The 13384-nt window shown below is 36.1% G+C and overlaps 1 protein-coding gene across 5 annotated transcripts in view; it reads left to right on the forward strand.

Moving 5' to 3' along the window:
- The window catches only part of NUBPL (NUBP iron-sulfur cluster assembly factor, mitochondrial), a 156723-nt gene that overhangs the window by 14695 nt on the left and 128644 nt on the right, over positions 1-13384 (forward strand). For all 5 annotated transcript variants that reach the window (XM_059849881.1, XM_059849884.1, XM_059849885.1 and 2 more), the window contains exons 4-6: positions 1053-1143; positions 12788-12827; positions 12918-13008. In XM_059849881.1, the coding sequence (XP_059705864.1) occupies positions 1053-1143; positions 12788-12827; positions 12918-13008 (222 nt within the window). The remainder of the gene's footprint in view (positions 1-1052; positions 1144-12787; positions 12828-12917; positions 13009-13384) is intronic.

The following is a 13384-nucleotide window of genomic DNA, read 5'->3' on the forward strand; positions in this document are numbered from 1 at the left end:
AATGAAGTACACACTTTGAAACCCTGACAGTGGAAGTCTGATTTGACTTTGTTGGAAAAGCTCCTCTTGCTACTTTAACCTTTCAAACAAGCTCTTAAACATACTTGTTTGCAATTTTGCAAAATGTTGAATACAGTTAGCTTTCTATATTAGAGAAACTTGACATTCAGCACTTTAAAGGGCGTGCTCTTTACTACTTAATTTGCAGAACTTAGCAATTGGTGCTATGTCTTGCCATCTGTAGAAAAATAGTTTATTTTCCACAAAATATGTATGTATGTCTATTAAAAAAAGAATATAGAAAGGAGTTTTGTAAGTCTAGACTACATAGTTGAAATAATTTTTATTTAAAGTTTATTGCCCAATGTACCATATGTAGAATAAGCCCATTTTTAGCATACTTTTGTGTAAATGTATTTGATTAAAATGTTATGCCTGCTTAACTAGCTTCAGAGACTTGCATTCAGTCTCTTCAAGATGTCTGCAAAAGTGTACTCTGGCCACTTAAAGATAAAAATATGTTTTTTATGTTTTTCACATTCTTTCTAATCACTAGTATGATTTAAATTGCATTCATTTGCATAGATTTACAAACCTCCTGTTTTTTCTTTTTTTGGTTTTTTGTTTGTGGGTGTGTTTTTTTTTAATTTTTCAAAATTTTTTCTAACAATTAAATTTGATACCTTGTTTAAAATGTTAAGGTGTCAGTTTTGTATAAAAGTGCATGGAATAGAGAGAATGTTGGTTATAATGCTTCATATAAAGTCTGTGGTCTACAATTTAAGTAAGAAACTGTACAAGTAGGGATTCTCTGTGTGGAGAATCTAGCTCTTGTCAAGTCAGCTGACCCAACTTGTAGTCTTTGTTATGTTTCATTCTTCAGTTGCTATTTAGAGAGAAAGGAAACAGTGATAACTGATGTCTCAAATCAAGGTCTTATTTTTATTTCTTTAAACAGCACTGAAATTTTGTTCAGCTAATAATACAGACAGGAGGACATTTTGACAATTACTTCTTTTCACTTCTTTTCTTTTTCATTTTTACTTTCACAGGCAAAAGAAGTTGGTTTGCTTGATGCAGACATATATGGACCTTCAATTCCAAAGATGATGAACTTAAAAGGAAACCCAGAATTAACACCAAGTAAGTGGAAGGGTTTTTTCTTGCTGTCTTTTCTGTATAGGCATGAGCATGGTCCACTCATGCGTGCCTCCTTGATGTGGCAGAGAAGGGATGCAAGCAGAAGATGAAGAGTGAGTGCATGTATGTGTTTATTTATTTGTTTCTATTATTGAGGTTACTTTCAAAGCTGCCATGTACACCTAGGAGCATATTCAGAGTCCTATTTTTAGTTAATCTTGGTCCATGCAGTCTCCTGGATTTTTACTAGAGACTCTAGGGAAGGGAAGGTTATTTATCAGTAGTTTTAAAATTGTTATATAGTATCCTACAATAGATAACTTTCAGTTCAAGAACAAAACCCTCTAATCTAGGGAAAGAGACATAAAAAATAAAAGCACTAAGAGAAGGATCATTACAGTAGCTTGTTTGAAATGTCATTAAAATGATTCTGTTTGATTTCTCTCAAGCCAAATATGCCACGCCACTTCACTCATTTGTATTTGAAGTTGTGCATTAGGAATGCAGTGGTGGTCACTTGCCTACCAGAAGGTGAAGACAGTAGATAAAACTCCTAGTTTTCCTTTTGCTAGGAAGAATTCTGGGAAAATGTAAATTCAGGTACAGCAGTCTTCAGAGAAATAAGGTGACCAAAGTAGGAAGATCCCATCAAGTCTCTTTTCCTTTCAGAAGTTTAACTTTCACCCAGGCCAACCAAGAATGAAAGTGAAGAATGGCTTTATCTTGATACCCTGTTCATTTGATGTTTGAGTGTAAGGCAGTGTGGTTTTTTAGGGTGGTGAGGACACTGGGGTGAAAGGTTTTTGTAATACCTTGTTTTGATTATCCTGTGAGAGAGGGCATGTAAGTAAAAAAAATAAAAACGTGTAACCACATACAAAACTAATCACACACTGTAGCAGCTGGTTGATGCACTAAAACGTACTTGGATCCTTCTGAAGAAAGTACACATTGGCCATATGTGTTGTTAGGGAGGGATCAAGGGCATCTACCAGTTCAAACAGGACATAGAAGGGCTTCAGTGAAGTAATCAACTGCAATGTTTGTGGGCAGCAATTGCTAGGTAAAAGGAAAGTTAAATATTCCCTCTGCTTCTTTTCATGCCATGATCTCTCTTTTTTTATCATAGAAAGGTTGGGTTGAAGGGAGCCTTTGACAGTCATCTGGTCCAACCATCCTGCAATGAGCAGGGACATCTTCAACTAGATCAGGTTGCTCAGATGTCCTGATCTTGGGTGTTTCATGTCCACTACCACTCTTGGCAATCTGTTTCAGTGTTTCACTAGCTTCATTGTAAAAAATTTCTTCCTTATGTTTACTCTGAACCTACCCTCTTCTAATTTAAAACCGCCACTTCTTGTCCTGTTGCAACAGGCCCTGCTCAAATGTTTGTCCCCATCTTTCTTACAAGTCCCCTCTAAGTACTAAAAGGCTTCAGTGAGGTCTCCCTGGAGGCTTCCTTTGTCTAGGCTGAACAGCCATGATGTGCTCAGTGTTTCCTCACAGGAGATGTGTTCCATCCTTCTGTATCTACTCTAGTGTTGTTGTAGAATGTTAATTTGTAACTCATCTTAATTTGTGTGTGTATATGGGTATTATGGTTGTTGATCTATATGTTCTCACATGGTGTAAAGCATGCAGAATGAAACAGTGCCAGTATCCTTAAAGGTTTGTTTTTAAGCTTGCAGTATCAGCCTCTGAAGAATTAATGTGGCAAACTTAGGATTTCTTATATAATTAAAATTTTGTCCCCTTACGATTATGCCATGTACACTGGATAAAGAAAAAGTAATGTATTTCCATGTACTGATACACTGCATGTGCTTGTACAGACAGCTATCAAATTGAGTACTTCCTACATTTAAGCTTACAAATGCAGGTTTTATTTAGATAAATTCCTAAGAGAGGAGGTGAGTACTTAGTTTTATTTGTTGGATTTTTGTTGTATCTTTTGAAGTCAAAAGGCTGCTGAGTGATAAATCAATAAATAAATAACTGAGCCTTTTCATGTATCATCAGTAGGATTTGAATTCCTGATACAAATGGAAGTATTCTTGCATTCACTGGTACTTTAAACTCCATTGAGGATGTAAGTCATACAGGCTGTGTTTTCCCGTAACAGAATTTTTTGCTATGAATTTTGTATTTGAAGTGCATTGTGCAATATGAACACAAAAGGGACTATGTTGTGGTGTTCAAGTCTCTCTTTTCATTTTTATGTGATGTTGACTTTTGTCTCCCCAATTTTTCCTCACTGTCTGAAAAATGGATTAGATAATTTAGAATTCTTTGGTCATTTTGCAATGTATTTTGTCAATCAATACCTAATTTAAATCCACGTCTTGAGCCACAAATTAAAAAGCAAATTGCCCAGTCTGTTTCTTATTGTTGTACAAATCGACTTGCTAGGAATGCTAGAACTTAAGACTGTCTTCACTCAGATATTGAGCAGCTCAGTTTTGTTTCACTGACTAGAATTCACTGTAAGCTTTGTCTTAACATGCTTCAAGCATTGTTAGAAGTGTGGAATTCAATGTAATAGAAAAAAATTGGAAGATTTCCCTGAACTGAAAATTCTGCTGTTGTCTTGTAAGCACCAACATTTTGATCACTGAAATATATTCTTTTTAGTTCTGTGTGGAATGCGCAAGTAAATATCAGGATTTAAAGAACATACCCTTTTTTTTAACAGAGAGAAAAATGAATTTGTTTATTTCAAAAGCTTGACAGATGACACAAGTCTGCTGAAAAAGACAGTAATTTGGTATGAATAACAAGATAAAATTTGTATTTCAGGGATTCTGTTCACTACTCTGTGTATTTTTAACTATTGAGTTGATGAAACTGACGAGTAGCAGCAAGAGAAGTACTGTCAAAGATGGTTTAATTACGAAGTAGCAATGACATAGGAAACTTTTAATTCAAGTTTAATCAAAGATTCCTCTAATGAGTGACAGATGGAATAAGCTTGCAAAGAAGTGATCAATCATAGGTGTGTATATATATATATATATATATATATATATATATGGTGCATATAGAGGTGTATATAAATATATTGATACAAAAACATGTATGGCTGTTGTATTTTGTTATAATGAGGTTTGGTGTTATCATCTGGTTTCTTACTATATTTTCAAGAGTAAAACAAACTCTGAAGAAATACTGCATAGCAACTGAGAGAGCCCAGGCAGTTCTTTGTTATAGAAATGCCTAAACTATGTCTATATAACAATAAGTCAGTAAAGACATTTTTCATAACATAGCAATAAAAAAAAGTTTCAAGTCTTAATGCTTTCTTAAGTGTGAGGCATGGGTTTGAAAGTGAATCTGTAGATTAACCCTGGGAGGTTCTGAGTGCTTCTGCAATCTTTGATTTCTGTTTCCTTTCTCACATGAAAAGGGATTAAGGATGCTCAGTACCATACAAAATAAGTCCTTGCAGGAGTTATTACTTCTGAATAGAAAATATTATGGTCATGCTATAATTTAGGCATTCAAAATGAATTGGGAGTTCTTAGTGAGGAGTCTGTATAAATGGAAGATACTACATTAATTTAATTTTGCAAACTGTAGTACATTGCAAAATCTGCTAACATTTAATAGGCTGTCATTCAAAATACTTTAAATGGTCAGGGAGATGTTGGTTAATAAATTCACCACTGAATTTAATTCGCTAATGAAGGATTATCTAACTATGGAATTAATAATACCATCAGCAATACAATATGTATGCAGGGCAATGCTAATAGCATAAGTTACGAAAGTATTACTTTTATTCTTTCCCTAAGTAATTTAGTTAAAAGCAGTTTTCTGGCTTAGTGAATAGCATGATTTCATTTTTTTCCTTTTAAATCTGCCATATAAACTAGATGACAGAGAGTAAAAACTATTATATTGCCAGAAACATTTGCCATTTTGCCAGATAGATAAAGTTTCTTTATTTAGTTTGATTATGAAGGTTTTGGTGCGTATATCTTTGACAGGTGACTCTACTCTTAGAGTTTCAAAACTTTATTGCCATTTTATGATAGCTTCAATGTCTTTCATTTCTTAATAAAATAGTATATTCAGAAGATCAGTAGTAGACATCTGTTTTCACAATTTAGAATAAAATGTAATTTCTTAGAGAAAGCTAACAGTGTTTGTGGCTGCCCCATTGAGTCTAATAAAATTGCAGGAACTATACAAATGGACACCTGAGTTTTTTCACTGGGATACATTTGCATATCTTAAGACTGTGATAGCAGAGTCTCATAACAGAATATGAAAATTTAAAATAGTTGTGACTGTTTAAAGATGTCTGCTGGAATAGAATTAAGGGATTGTGGCGCATACATTTGAGGCTCGTAAATAGAAAATTTGGAGTGGACTAGTGAAATAGACAAAATATTATGTAGCGTAATGATTTTGAAGAAATTTCTTGATGTTTGCTAAGGATTTAACTTTAAAGGTAAGGCTTGAAGTCTTGAAGTTGTATTTATCATGCTTTATCAGTGAAACTGCATTGTGATAAATTTTTAAGAAACTCTACATTTGATTCTTTAAAAAAATAAGTATTTGTGGCCAATACCAGCTATTGATTGGTGAGCAGGTGATTTTTAGATTGTCTGTAGTCTAATGATATGTTTTATTGATTCTATTTTGAAAGTAGCCTGAACTGAAACCCTGTGTTTTACTTTTGGTGATGTTCACCCCAGTTTATCTGGATGGTGGGAGTACCGTGGTCCCACGTGTCTTACATGTGACAAAATAATTAATGAGAGTATTGTAATTTGTGGTTTGTATTTTGGAGGCTTTTTCAAATGTGATCAAGTAGTTGTAAAGAGAAGACTACTTGAATGTTTAACATTCTATTCTGGACCTTGACTATTGCCCTCAAACCTGTAACAATAAACCTTAATGTGGATTAGTCCTTCTATTGTTGAGTTCACTTGGGGAGAAAATCAAAGACCTTGGAAGGGAAAGGAGATGGCAGATACACAATTCTGCAAGTAATTATTTATAGGCATACAGTTGTTAGCTGCTGTTTAAAAGGAAAATCCTCTAGGGAATTAATTTATTAAAATTTTATTCTTCATTATAAATAAATTCATACAATTACAAAAAGTATAAGGTGAGAAAGGTAGTGTAGTAATTAAAGCTTCTTACTGAGACCAGTCCTTTTGGATAAATGGCAAATCAAATTTTGCCAAACGCCGTTCCAGTATAAATTACTGAAACACTGTAACCTGAAATAATACATTTGAAGTACTTGAAGGTAGATTTGTATTACTCTTTATTTTGTTAATCCTGTGGTGCAGCAATTCCAAACTATTTGATTTGAAGTGTGGTTAGCAGATACGTGCTATATTATAAAGTTTACTCTTAGAGATGCAAATGTTTTTTTTGGTTCAGCTGGTATAAAAACTGGAATTAAATTGCAAAATGGCTTTGTTATAAGAACATGATAGATACTCTTTTCATTATACATGCATAAACAAAAGAAATAAATCATGCTTTTGTAGACTGAACGTATTTACCTTTTTGCTTATTTCAGAGGAATAAATGTTTCCATTTCTCTGCTAGAAGAAAAATGGAAGGAGTGCAACTAATTCAGAATTTTCTCACTATTTTTACCTTGAAGTTGCACTTTTGTGCTTTTTTTTCCATCGTGGGCTTCTTGCTGTAGTCTCTCTCTTTCCTTCTCTGCAGTACAATGTAGTGCTTTTCATAATAGAGAAATGAAGCAGAATAGATCAAAAACAGGAAAAAAAAGTGATTTAATAGTTTCCCTGTAGAGCCCAGAGGCCAAAAGTGACAATAAGAGTTTAAAGGCTAGCATCTCTTTCCCTTTGCTTTAGTTGATGGTCGTAACCATTTATATATTGAGTGTGATGCCATATGGTGTGGGACATCCCTTTTGTAACTTGAGATCAGCTCTTCTGATTGTGTCCCCTTCCAGTTCCTTGTGCACCCCCAGCCTGCTTTGCTGGTGGGTTGGGGTGGCAAGCAGCAAAGACATGGACTGTTTAAGCACTGCTTAGCAATACAAAAACATACCTCTGTTATTAACACTGTTTTTATCAGAAATCCAAAACACAGCCCCATACCAGCTACTAAGAAAAAGAATAACTCTGTCTTAGCCAAAATCAGCACAATTAAACATAATTATTTGAACAGCTTTTTTTTTTTTCTTCCATGATTTTTCACCTAAATTTCCTTTTATTTTTGGGGGGTGGGGGGGGGAAGGGATGTGGGAGGGTCTTGATTGCAGTATTTTACAGTAGTGAACCTAAAAAGGCTCAATTGACACAATAGCATTGCATTCTCTAGTTTTGCTTGGGAAGCAGTGAAATCCCTAGTTAACTGAAATGGTTTTTTGAAGTTGGGTCTTAAATTAAAGCTGATGCATCTCTGCCCCTGGGGTTCCTGCTGTCCCTGTTCTGCTCTGCTGTCTGTCACCCTGTTTCGTGGCTGACCAGGGCAGTCCCCCTGTCACAACAGCAAGTCATTGCTTCAAGTGAAATGAGCTTTCCCAGAGATTTTTGTGTGTCAGGACAGATGTCTGTCCTGTTAAACTGAATGTTGGGTTAGTCTGTTTCATTCCTTGTGGGTATAATGAACTAAAAGAACCTGCCTAAATTAGTCTAATAAATCTTTTGATCCACTATAAATAAAATGTTTGTCTCCTTTGGGATCTAAGGGCATTTCAAAATTTGGGTTATTTTAGCAATCGTAAGGAAGACATTTATGATGGAAGGTAATGGCATGATGCTTAAAACTAGCCCTGTGTTTTAAACCTAAAAGTCAGTGCTGCCTTAAAATGTAACAAAGATGTTTCTAAATCACTGTGCTCTTTACTTGTGCCAGATTTGCTTTTGAAGTACAGTCTTCCAGCAAGCAATTAGTTCTTTTGCTTTTAGGTAGGACTGCTGAAGTCATATCTGCAAAACTGTTCTGTTAATGAAAAAGCTTTTACAGAGCTTTGTTTCCTCTGCAGTCTGTAGGGAGGAAAAAAAGTGTAATACCTTCTCAGGTAATGGGACTGGTAGACCCTCTAAATACTAGAATCAAATCTCTTGGGGAAAGTTGCATTTCATTATGCACATATTTCATGAAATTGAACGGTGAGCATGGAATTATGCTCTTTAAGTCTCATTACTAGTTTGCTTTGGTTAAGTATTTGGGATGTCTCTGTGGTTAGATAACACTGTTAGTGCAGGATGTAATGGGCAATCACAGCCTTCCTTGTGTGGAGCTCTTCAAGCTTAAAATACAAATTGTAGTATTTCTGGGGCAATCCTGCAAATAAACTTAGAGCACAGTGTGAAATCAAGCGGGAAGTCTCAATTAGTCTGTCACTTGCCGTGGAATATTCTAGGCTTCTGGCATAAGCAGTTAAAACAATGATTACAGTTAAAGCAAGGATTTAAAATTTATGTCTTTGGCTAACCTTTTGGTGACAGCATCCTTTACCCTCTTTCATAGATTGTGGCATTGCTTTATTTCAAGGTACTGTGGGGCCCTGTTGCTATTCATTCCTCTCCCCTCTGTGGCATGTATTTCTTCTTTACCATTCTGTGGGTGGAATTCACCTGCCTTAGCTTAGGAAGCCAGTACTACTTGAGACATGCCTGGAGTGTGGTGTCAGGCTTCTAGCTGCCCCTTCAGAAGGTATGTCTCTCTCTATGCCCTCTGCCAAATCTGCTAGCCATGTGCAAATCCCAGCTCCCTAAGGCATCCAGAGTACTAGGAGACATCTGTGTTTACGCAAGTAAAGCCCAACTGTTCTTTTACTCTTCCTGTCCAATGTCTTCCTTCCTTCCGTTTGTCTGTCTCCCAAAAACCCTAATTTTCTCCTTAGTTCAGATCCTTGAAAACTCAGAGCAACTTTTCTGCATTTGTGCTTGCTGAGCCAGTGAGCTCAAAATACATTTGCTAGGGTATTGCATGATCCACTGCATTGATATTTAATAATTATAAGCTGCCTTTGCTTTTCATAAGCAATATAATGCCTTCTAAGGAGGTGTAACACAGCATCACAATCTTGTGGAATAACATGCTTTCCTTTCCTGATGGGCTAAGACTGAGCATAAGCTTTTGCTTGTGCTGATGCATTGCTCAACAGACCACTTCCAAACACTAAGCCAAGAGTTGGAATGGCTCCTTGTGGCTTAACCCTGGGCTCCATCACGTGTAATTGTTATTAGGGAAGACAGACACCATAATGTTGAATGTACTCCTATTTGTTTTTTGTGTCCCAGCTTATATGCTGAGCATGAGGCCATATGGTGTGGGATCTCCCTTTGGTCAGTTGTGGTCATATATTCTGGCTGTGTCCCCTCCCAGTTTCTTGTGTACTCCCAGCCTGCTCACTGGTGGGGTGGCATGAGAAGCAGAACAATTTTTGACACTGTTCTCATAACAAATCCAAAACATATCACCGTGCAGGCTACTGGGAAGAAATGTAGCTGAACTCCAGCCAAAAACATATACATCCAGATAATATAGTTATATATATGAAATGTAGTTCTGTACACACCTTCTGTGCTCTACTGACCCTGTGACCCTGGCCATCGTTGAACAGCTATGTCAGTCTTCTTAGAGAAAACGTGGAGTAACTCAGTTATCTTGTTAGGATAATCTGTTTTCAAGGCTGGATTTGTTTGGGGAGAAAAAGCTCAGTAAAAAATAATTACAAAATGAATCTTCATTGATGTAATGAACATCCATCTTCATTACATCAATATTACTCTTCCCCATGTGAGTAACAATTCAACCTTCAGACCAGTCCCAGAACTCTTTTAATCAGCAGTCTGCTATAATGCTTTCATGAATTTGCACATCTGCCTTTTCTAGTGCCCTAGTTGTATTCTATCAGAAAAGGCATTTACTGGCAGGGCATTGGTGCTGCGTTGATCTTACTGATCTGATTTTGTATGTTCAGAGAAAACACAGCAGTCTTTTACTTAGGGCCATCAAGCCTACTGGAAAATTTATCTCTTGGCATGGGTGGTATGGTATTGCTGTGTGTTGTGATTTTAAGAAGTCTGTTTTGTTGTGTCTTAAAATTTTGGAGCTGTATGGTAGGCTTCTGATAACAGAAAAGCGTACTCTAAAAGCAATGGGAATTAGAGATGTTACTGAGATCTCATTAAGCTAAATTTTCTTTACATGTTATGTTTTAGGAAATCTTCATGAGACCCACAGCGAAAGAGAAGGAAGGCCCGTTGCTTTTGATGAGACAAGGGTGATTACCAATGCCCACTGAAGCACTTTAGATTTGAGATTAGTCTTAAGAATGATTTTTTAGCAGTAGGCAAACAGTAGGGAGCTCTGCAGTATTTCGTATTACTTTGAAAATATGCAGAACATTATAGCCAGACTATACAGCAAGTTGTGAATTGTTCCTCTGCTTTGTATAAATTTGATTAAATCTTGCTGCTCAGAGCATTTTATAATCCTTGTTGTTAACCAAAGAAAATAAGATGCAGTTTTAATAAAAGGAAACTCTGCTGTTGAGAAATAAACTGTGCATATGTTTTTAAAAACAGAGGCCCCTTTTGCTGCTCTGTAGGTCAGTGTATATCTACTCACAGCAACTCTGCTGTTGTGTGAAGGAGAGGGAGATGTTGGAAGGTGTGTGAGCTCAGCCTGTGTACCTGGTCTCTGTGCAGAAGAAATTGTCCATGCAGGTAGTGATGTTGAGATGTCTCTATATGTTTGACTCACATAGCGTAGAGCAGTTGGACTGAACTGAGAAGTGACTTAGTATTTGGTGAACTTCCCAGAATAATGCATCTTTTCCATTCATCTTACTCTCCAGTTCCTGAGCCTCATGATGGGTAGTTAAAGCTTGGCCTCCCCTTTTTGTTTTGTTTTGTCTTAACATTGTCCCTATTTAGTGATAAAAAATGAAGGAAACCTTGAGTGTGCAGTGGTATACCCTGTTGCAAATACATTTTTCCTATTTCTTCTTTTTTTAACCACTCTCTTAGGTAAATATGTAGCAATTTCTCTCAGTACTTCTAACAGTATTTTAACTTGTGGTGGTGTGTATCTGGTTTATCAGGACACCAAAACAGTGCCTAGACATGGCTCTAGGCTGATGTTCCAATGTCATCAGCCTCTTCATAACTAAACTGTCTTACTGCAGGGGGAGAAGTAAGACTGTAATGGCTAGAAATGTGGTTAGACAGTTTAATGCCACCAAAGTAAGTCCTGACTCAACACTGAAGAGCTGCACAAGTCAACAAGAGCTGTATGCACTGGTGCAGTGTATCAGTCCAAGCCAATCTCTTTTTCAGTAATAGCTCCCAACTCATTCCTGAATGCAATAGTCGTGCAAGTGATTTGTCTTCCTGTTTTGTTCTTTTTGATTTGTAAACCAAAACATCCAATTTATTCTCCACCATATTTCTACAAAATTACATGGCTTGACTGCTCACTTACTTGATTGCTTGAAAGCTTTCATCTGTAGAGTTTAGCTATTTAATTTGTATGCTCTTGGTTGTTATATTGTCTGAATTTAGAGTTCAGCTTTGAATGCACTGTTTTTGTTTTACTCACATTGTTTTTATTTTACTCTCTTTATGTATTTTACTTCGGGTGCATCAAGGATTTTTGTCAAAAACTGCATTATAGTGTATTTTCTGTTGTTTAAAGTATTCTTCCGATTTTCTGCTAGTCCCTGTCTGTGCATGCTCTTCCAAGATATCAGCTAGACCAAATAAAATGCCATTTGTTCTTTTCTGTGAGTGTGTGTGCCATTTTGAGATAAGGTGTAGATTTAGATGGTAGAAATCACAAGGAATAGTTTTGGCTTTTGTGAGATTTTGTTTTGAATGCCTTCTTTTTTATTGTTTTGTTTGCTTTTTGCTTGCACGCCCCTTTGCCAGCAGAACAATTAAAATATTCCTTCCGTGCTTTTTATTCTTGACACTGGAGGGCATAGGAATAAGATGCATGGCAAAGACAATACATCTGCAACTTTCAAATAAGGACCTTTGTTCCTGCTGAAATTTTCGAAGTTCTGCAGATTTCTATCAACCTGAAGAAATCTGGGACTAATTACCTGGAGCTGTTGACAATGTATAGTTTAGGGATAGCTTATTTGGTATCCCTACTCTGGGGTTTCTGTAGCAGATTTAATAGAAGGAGACAAATTCCCCAAATCTCTGATATGTCAATTGGAATACTCTTCCGATTCATGAGATTAGTGAATAGGATAGATTAAAAAATAAGAACTAAAATTTCACCATGTTCTATGACTTTGGTTTTGTTCCAATATAAATGACTCAGCTTTTAGTGATTCCTGATAGGGAATCTATGCCTTCCAGCATAGGGATTTCATAAAAACAGATTGATTTTGGCAGCGCAAAGTGACATTATTTTATGGGCAAATACATTGTTATTCTGGCAAAAGATGAATGGTATTAGTAAAATGTTACAACCTCAGAAAAAGTGGAGTCAGATTCTTGGGCTGAATAGATAAATCCATACATTTAATGAAGGGTTGAGGGGGGAAAATAAACAACTGTTTAAATAGAGAGGGAAATTGTTCAAAAGATAAAAATATGTGTAAGCTTATTTCTTTTAAAAAAATCCAAAATACCCTAAAACCATCTCCCCTCCAAAAAAAAAACCCTTGTTTCTTTTGTTTTAGAAAATCTAATGAGGCCTCTTAAGAACTATGGAATCGCATGGTGAGCATGTGTTTTTATTTAAACCAAGCTCCTTTTCAGATGTACTTGGTATTGTGCTGTAAAGCTCAAGTTTTTGGTTTGTTGTTTCAGCATGTCTATGGGTTTCTTGATAGAAGAGACTGCCCCGGTTGTGTGGAGAGGGCTCATGGTAATGTCAGCTGTTGAAAAATTGTTGAGACAGGTAAGGCTTAGTTATGTATTTCTGCTTCAAAGAAGTCACTTGTTTTGAAATGCATTTAACTGATACATGAGTGTCTATGACATTATTTCATGTTAGTGGTGAGCATTTTTGTGTCTTGGTCTTAAATTCAGGTAAGGGGGAAAGTTGATACTTTTGTTTTTACCTATGCCCCTCAAACAGAGTTGTTGTTCTGTGCCTTTGATGAGTGATTACCCCAATTTGCCTTCCATCTCATTGTTTTTTATGTTTCTTTATGCAGTTGTTAAAAAAAAGGCATTTTGAAGTTGCCTAAGGATTTGAATGTATAGGTATTTATGCATATCTACAGCTGTATTCCCTTATGTGCTTCTTAATTCACCAGACTAAGAATTCTTGG

The sequence above is a fragment of the Haemorhous mexicanus genome, chromosome 6, assembly GCF_027477595.1.
Source record: "Haemorhous mexicanus isolate bHaeMex1 chromosome 6, bHaeMex1.pri, whole genome shotgun sequence".
NCBI lineage: Eukaryota > Metazoa > Chordata > Aves > Passeriformes > Fringillidae > Haemorhous > Haemorhous mexicanus.